Genomic DNA, 7500 nt, shown 5'->3' on the forward strand with positions numbered 1-7500 from the left:
TTTTTATGTTGAAATTCACCCAAACTTTACAGAAAATTTCTTCTGTAGTTTTTAAAGCAGCTATTTTTAGTCTACCCAGTATAAATGGTTTTAAGGCAATGAATAGGAACAAAGGCACTTTGTTATGAAATGACATTATAACACACTGGGAAATCCAGCCATTATCACAGCCAGCGCCTGCGTGTCAGAACCATGACAGCCATTGAGACTCCTTTACAGCGCTCGTGAAAGATTTGCTCAAATTTTCCCTTCAAAGCAAAGCCAAGGGATTCTCTGACCCATGTGATGTCGAAATTGTATTGTAGAGGCCTTCATTTGAATTTCTCTTTGGGAAGAGGACAGACTAGATCAGTGTGAAGAGGATCTCAAGCTCAGAGGGGTGCGGTGAGAGAGGGCACAGTGACGTGGGTCTCGCTATCGCATCTATGTGCCGCACAGCTGGGTCTCTGCTGGAGTGCCAGGCGCTGTTTGGTATCTTAGGAGGATCATAATTCCCCAGATTTCAATCACGATGATTTGATGTTGGTTATCAGAAGCATTCACTGTAGTCTTAAATCTGAGAAATCACACAGAGATAGTTTAATTAAACACATTGTCTAAGTGCTCCAATTTTGGCACTAGACTTTATTACAGGACTGAACATTATTTTGTGTAATGTTGTGGGCAATAGTACTACATCTGTGTAACAGCTGATCAAGAATCAGATTGCCTACTAATTATCGAGCTAAGAAGCTTGTCTGGCTAACAATGGACGACAGCAGTGTTGCCAAATTAGGGTCTTGTCGCAAGGTTTAATGAGTTTTTAGTCCCCTTTGGCATCTTTAATAAATGCACCTGGTAACAAATCTAGCAACTTTTTTGGCCAAGCCTCAGTTCTTTTCTGAAGAAGAGGGTTGCCAGTTCTGCCAAAACGGGCAGCTTTCTCTGTGTCTAGTCAGAGTGGCAGAGAGGCGGAGCAGCACGTTCTCCTGCATGGCAGAAGCATGAATGAGTTGGACCATCTCTCATCAGATGAGTTATCATTCTGCATATATATTTCATAACAGAATTTGGTCAGTCCAGATAGCTGACAACAGACACAGTAATATATGTAAATGAGAAAACATTGTTATGGGAAAAATCGACTATTGACATGCAGTATATGTGAGTACAAAGAGGAGATCAGAAACAACCAGGTCTAAGGGACTGACACCACCTTACACCAGGCAACATGACAATGTCACATAATGACATCATTAATATGCTTCTTAGTGCATAGAGCATGTTGTCAGAGTGACTTTTTTTTCAAGCAGGCTTTAGCTACTTTAGAGTCAATAAATAAACTACAAAATGAATCTATAATTCTAGAATCAATATAATATTTAGAATGCTAGCACTAAAATATTTGGAAAATGTAGAATTTGTTTATTACTTTTACGTTATGTTCAGTAACTAACACCCCTTCAGGAAGTACTTTTCTTGGCCAAGGGGAGCATTGCTTGTAGCTAAAATTCAGTCTCAGCAGAGCTGTAAATAAATGCAAACTTGTATTTGCAGAGCACGGATTGACACCTTGTACGTGAATGTAACACTGTGTTGTATGAAGAGCAGAATAAAGTTTCGAAAAACTGGAGTAAACTGCAGAATAGACATTTAAGAAAGAAAAAGGAAAAACCGTGTGACACCTGCCGTGATATACTCCAGAACAAAGCTCCATTCTTCACCCCTGCAGGAAAATGGCCCCTTGAGCATGTTTGGAGGAACCTGTCAAAAGACAGCGACTCAGATGGTGGCTCGGGGATTAGCTGCTGCCAGCCTGTGAGGGGGGAGCAGGCTGAACCACACAGGAGGTTAAAGGGCTGCTTCATCCAAGCGTGTCGCCATCGCTGGGCGAGTGAGTGTGGGCTGGAGGTGGGCAGGGAGGGCGGCTGAGGTGGCGCTGACTTTTTCCGGGTGGCCATTGTTCCTTGTTAGCCACGTTGGCTTTCTAGGACGTGACTCAGGAACTCAGGACGTGACTGCGGGCCCCTACCTGACGGAGCTCACGTTTGTACCAATATGCGGCTCGTTCTACAGCTTAGGGTGATGCTCGGACTGTGGGGCACACTGCAACTGCCATGATCCCTACCCGCCCTTCATTAGGCATCTATGGGCTTATTGGATTAAGAACAGATTCAGACCCAGTTAGAACACTTAACGTTGGTAGTCCCCCCCAAAACATACACACACACACACACACACACACACACACACTCACATGCTTTTTTAAACTGCGTTCTGTTCCAAAGTTTGCAGGCTACATGACTTGACTACATGACTACATCTAGTAGAGAACAAAGACTTGAAAAGTGCTGCTTGCAGCAGAGGTTTGTGCTTCTTTTTCTGTGCGCAGGGTCTTATGCTCCAGGCTTCAATTATTCTCTTAATGGGGATTCAGTCTGTTATGCTTCATCTAAATGCTTTTACAATAAATAATAATTTTTTTATTTGGACTTGAAGAATACTATGAAAGTCTCTGTCAATCTCTCTCTTTTTACCTGTCTCTCTCTCTTCACTTGTGATTCCTCTTCTTTTTCTTTCTGTCTCTCTACCCCATCATTCTTTCTCTATATATGCTATGAGATTGATGGAGAGGAATGCATCTGCCTCTTCTTCTCCTGCTCCGTGTCTGCGTCTGTGTGATGTAATGCGGTCTTTTACAGCCCGGTGCTGTGGGAAACGCACTGGAGCTCCAGGAAGCGTAGGAACCGCCACGTGTGTGTGCCGGCTTCGTCTCGCGGTGAATAACGCAGCCTCGAGGCAGTCCGGCGTCAGAAGGAGCAGGGAGGGAGAACGCCTCCACACCACTCCCGTTCTTTCTCCTCCTCCCACCGACTCCACTCAGGCACCTCAGAGCTGTGAGTGTGCTCGCCATCACTCACCATCGCCCGCCATCACTCGCCATCACTCACCATCGCCCGCCATCACTCGCCATCACTCGCCATCGCCTGAGATCACTCGCCATCGCCTGACATCACTCGCCATCGCCTGACATCACTCGCCATCACTCGCCATCGCCCGCCATCACTCACTATCACTCACCATCACTCGCCATCACTCGCCATCACTCGCCATCACACGCCATGGCTCGCCATCACTCGCCATCACTCACCATCACTCACCATCACTCACTATCATACGCCATCACTCACCATCACTCACCATCACTCACTATCATACGCCATCACTCACCATCGCCCGCCATCACTCACCATCGCCCGCCATCACTCACCATCACTCACCATCTCTCGCCATCTCTCGCCATCACTCAAGTTTCAAGTTTATTTGTCATTTGCACATCATGTCGGGACATAACATGCATTGAAATGCTTTGGGTGAGGCTCAGATAATAATAATTCTACAGCAGGGTAGCATCATATATTGTGGCAAAAACAGTACCAAAACAATACAAATTGCATTTAGCAGCAACGAAAACACAAGAGAATATACACAAAACATATACAAATATATATATATATATATATATATATATATATATATATATATATATATAGATATGCAGGAGGCCATATGCAGAAACCTTTGCACAGTCAGAACATCTCAGAAACCCAATCTGTCCAAAGTGACCTAGAGAAGTTGTCCATAGCAGCGATATCAGAATAAATAAAGTATATGAAATTTTGGTCTTCCAGCCTCATAGTTTGTTCAGAAGCCTGACAGCCTGTGGATAGAAGCTGTTCAGTAGCCGGGTTGTTCTAGCTTGGATGCCGCGAAAGCATCACCATCACTCGCCATCGCCCACCATCACTCACCATCACTCACTATCACACGCCATCACTCACCATCACTCGCCATCACTCACCATCGCCCACCATCACTCGCCATCACACGCCATCACTCACTATCACTCACCATCACTCACCATCACTCACCATCACTCACCATCACTCACCATTGCCCACCATCACTCACCATTGCCCACCATCACTCGCCATCACTCGCCATCACACGCCATCACACGCCATCACTCGCCATCACTCACAATCTCTCACCATCGCCCACCATCACTCGCCATCACACGCCATCACTCACTATCACTCACAATCTCTCACCATCACTCGCCATCGCCCACCATCATTCGCCATCGCCCGTCATTACTCGCCATCACATGCCATCACACGCCATCGCCCACCATCATTCACCATCACTCACCATCACTCGCCATCGCCCGCCATCACTCGCCATCACTCACCAACACTCACCATCTCTCACCATCACTCACCATCGCCCGCATCACTCACCATCGCCCGCATCACTCGCCATCGCCCACCATCACTCGCCATCACTCACCAAAACTCGCCATCACTCACCATCACTCGCCATCACACGCCATCGCCCACCATCACACGCCATCGCCCACCATCACACGCCATCACACGCCATCGCCCACCATCACACGCCATCGCCCACCATCACACGCCATCACATGCCATAACTCGCCATCGCCCGCATCACTCGCCATCGCCCGCCATCACTCACCATCGCCCGCCATCACTCACCATCGCCCGCCATCACTCACCATTGCCCGCCATCACTCACCATCGCCCGCCATCACTCACCATCGCCCGCCATCACTCACCATCGCCCGCCATTACAAGACATCGCCCACCATCACTCACCATCACTCGCCATTGCCCGCCATCCCACACCATTGCCCGTCATCACTCGCCTCGTTACTCAGAGGGGGTTCTGGCCTGCGAGCATTGCTTAATGAAAGTGAGATTAGTCTAATTGCCATTTGCAACCTTATTTGATGTTTATGCTTGATATGCTAAGAGATGGTTTTAGAGCATTTTACTGCAAGTTGGAGTTCAGTCTGCTGTGAATATTATACTGTAGCTATTATGTATGGTATTGATTTTGATATTGATGTTCATAGTTAAAGAAAAAAATCCTTATTAAGCGTTCTAGTCCAAATAAAACCACAGGAGTTAGAATAGAATAGAATAGAATAGAATAGAATAGAATAGAATAGAATAGAATTGGAAAGTCAGTGTTACAGCGTGGGCTGAGGACTGTAGGGTCCAGGTCTTAATATAAGCCTGATCATAAGTGAAAGGAAGTGGGTACTTCTGTTTCATCTCTGTGCTACAATCAGGTCTGTTTCTATCTATATAGCCAGTCATGATCTATATCAACTGGTTATATAAAGAGCTGTGAAACTAAGAGTTCTGGGAGAAGAGCCGCTGGCCTGTGTGATCAGCTCAGAGCAGGTGGATGGATTTTCAGGTTGTGAAATGTTGCAGATAGCACACACAGCGGTGTTTATACTGTGTATCTGGGCTTTTGGAGCAGTCATGACAGTGTGTGTGTGTGTGTGTGTGTGTGTGTGTGTGTGTGTGTGTGTGTGTGTGTGTGTGTGTGTGTGTGTGTGTGTGTGTGTGTGTGTGTGTGTGTGTGTGTGTGTGTGTATAAGTGGCACAGATTATATGAAACATTCCAGCTGCATTTCTGTGTGCTTTTTTCTCTTTGACATCATTTAAAAATGCAATGCCATCCTAATCTTTTGAAGTCCACCTTAATATTACACAATTTAGAGGTGTATTAAAAGCACTTCTCCAATGCAGGGCTGCAGTCCTTTTCAGTATGGTTCAGTTCACAGTTTTTCTCCGGTGCTTATGCACATTGGTCAAAACAGTACCCACATTGTCTAACCAGGCAATCCAGCCTGCGAAACACCAACACATCTCGCAAAACTCCATCTTCTCTGCAAAAACATTGAACTTCATTCAAAAGAATAAATAAATAAATACTGCAATACCGAATCATTCCCTCAGACAGTAAATATGCAGCAGATTAACAACAAGTACATGCACACGTTCATGAACCAGGCGTAACACTATGAAGATGACTTCTGCTCCATATCCTAGTACTGAAATGCTAAAGGACCCCTACTGTAATCCATCATGACTCACTACAATTACAATGAGATCATCAGTACGCACACAGACATTCCAGCAGTCAAATGCATGAGTGATAAAAATGTATATACAATATAATACAATATAATGTATAGATATAATGTACATATCATATAATATACTGTATATATTAATATAATTTGAAAAATATTATATATGATAATCATACAGGTACACACTCAAAGATAAACATCAAACAATCAAAGATGCTGTCATGTGACACAGAATCTTAGACAAAGGTTTGTCGTTTGATTTTCTCTGCCTGATCTGCTGTGTCACTAATGTTGGGCCACACGTGTTCAGTAGCATCGCAAAGCATATTTTCCCTGGCAATGCAGCATTGGTAAGATCTCTGGGCGGGCCTGATCCAGCCTTGGAAATCTGCTACTATTGTCAAACCTGTCTGAGTCTTAGTGTCTAAAAGTGGCATTTTGTCATTTTGTCATTGGGATGATCACATGGTGATCGTATACTTTCACATATCCAGGCAGAAACTAATTCCTCACTTGGATTGAGAGGTGGGGAATGTGAAGGCAGAAATGCAAAAGGCATTCACAGATGAGCCTTAGACCAGTCCCTCACCAGAAGTAGTCTGTCCATTGGTTTAGAGTTAGGCCCAATTTGCAGAAGTGTTTTGGAATTGGTAATTAGCAGGTGCAGCCACTCTGTGTGTTTGATCAAACACTCTCATGTGATTTTTGTGTTGCCAAATGCTCCCTGTTTACTGTTTTGCAAAAAAGCCAATTAGGAAGTAAACTGTTGTGTAAGTAATGAGAAGGTGTTCACCGCTGTGCAGAAGTGCACGCTGTTCTGCTCACAAGTATTTGGAACTGACATCCACTGCTAGCTTAGCCAATGCAGTTTAGCACTCAAGAAAAACTGTAATATCAAAGCTTACTAGAAGCCCTCTACACACTTTCAGGAGTATCCACCCATGGTCAGCACCATCACTGTCTACTTCTGTCTGCCTTTAATCTCTGGGCTCTGGTTTAACCTTCTGACTGTTAATTTCATTTTGTACTTCTTAGCAATATTCTCCATCTCTCTGTCCCTCTCTCCCAGACACTTAGTTTGATTTACTGTCAGTAATTTGTTCTCCAGCTCTACCTCTGAGTCAGCAGTCTGATGGGAGCTTCCATTAACACTCGGGCCATGCTAAGACATGGCACTGGCCTCATTCATCCTCGTCCGGTGCTGAAGACTCCTCTCGGCACACCCGTTTCGCTTGGAGCAGTTAAGAGGGAAAGCTGAGGCAGCAGGTCAGTCGAAGCAGATGAGATGTGAGCTCGGCAGGCCCTGATGTCCAGATCAGGCGGGAGGGTGAGGACTATAAGCCTCCCATTCCCTAAATTACAGAAGTATTGATGGCAGCCATTTTAAGAATCTTTAGGAATCACTGAGAACTCATTTACATCCCCCAACCTCTGTGTACATCAATCTAATTGGGACTAAAATTGTTGTAAAATGATTACACAGGTCAACAGCATTTTTGGGGCCAAAGATATTTCAACGAATTTAGGGTAATTTTGGGGTGCTGATT

The 7500-nt window shown here is 44.9% G+C and overlaps 2 protein-coding genes across 3 annotated transcripts in view; both read left to right on the forward strand.

Annotated features, from left to right (window-relative positions):
- The window catches only part of camkvb (CaM kinase-like vesicle-associated b), a 39786-nt gene that overhangs the window by 14944 nt on the left and 17342 nt on the right, over window positions 1–7500 (forward strand). The gene's annotated exons all lie outside the window — the stretch shown is intronic.
- Window positions 1–7500, forward strand: part of LOC143513063 (uncharacterized) — a 14431-nt gene that overhangs the window by 468 nt on the left and 6463 nt on the right. Inside the window, exons 2-4 of the mRNA XM_077004431.1 lie at window positions 1684–1873; window positions 1971–2061; window positions 2682–2733. Coding sequence (XP_076860546.1) covers window positions 1684–1873; window positions 1971–2061; window positions 2682–2733 — 333 coding nt within the window. The remainder of the gene's footprint in view (window positions 1–1683; window positions 1874–1970; window positions 2062–2681; window positions 2734–7500) is intronic.

The sequence above is a fragment of the Brachyhypopomus gauderio genome, chromosome 1, assembly GCF_052324685.1.
Source record: "Brachyhypopomus gauderio isolate BG-103 chromosome 1, BGAUD_0.2, whole genome shotgun sequence".
NCBI classification, from domain to species: domain Eukaryota; kingdom Metazoa; phylum Chordata; class Actinopteri; order Gymnotiformes; family Hypopomidae; genus Brachyhypopomus; species Brachyhypopomus gauderio.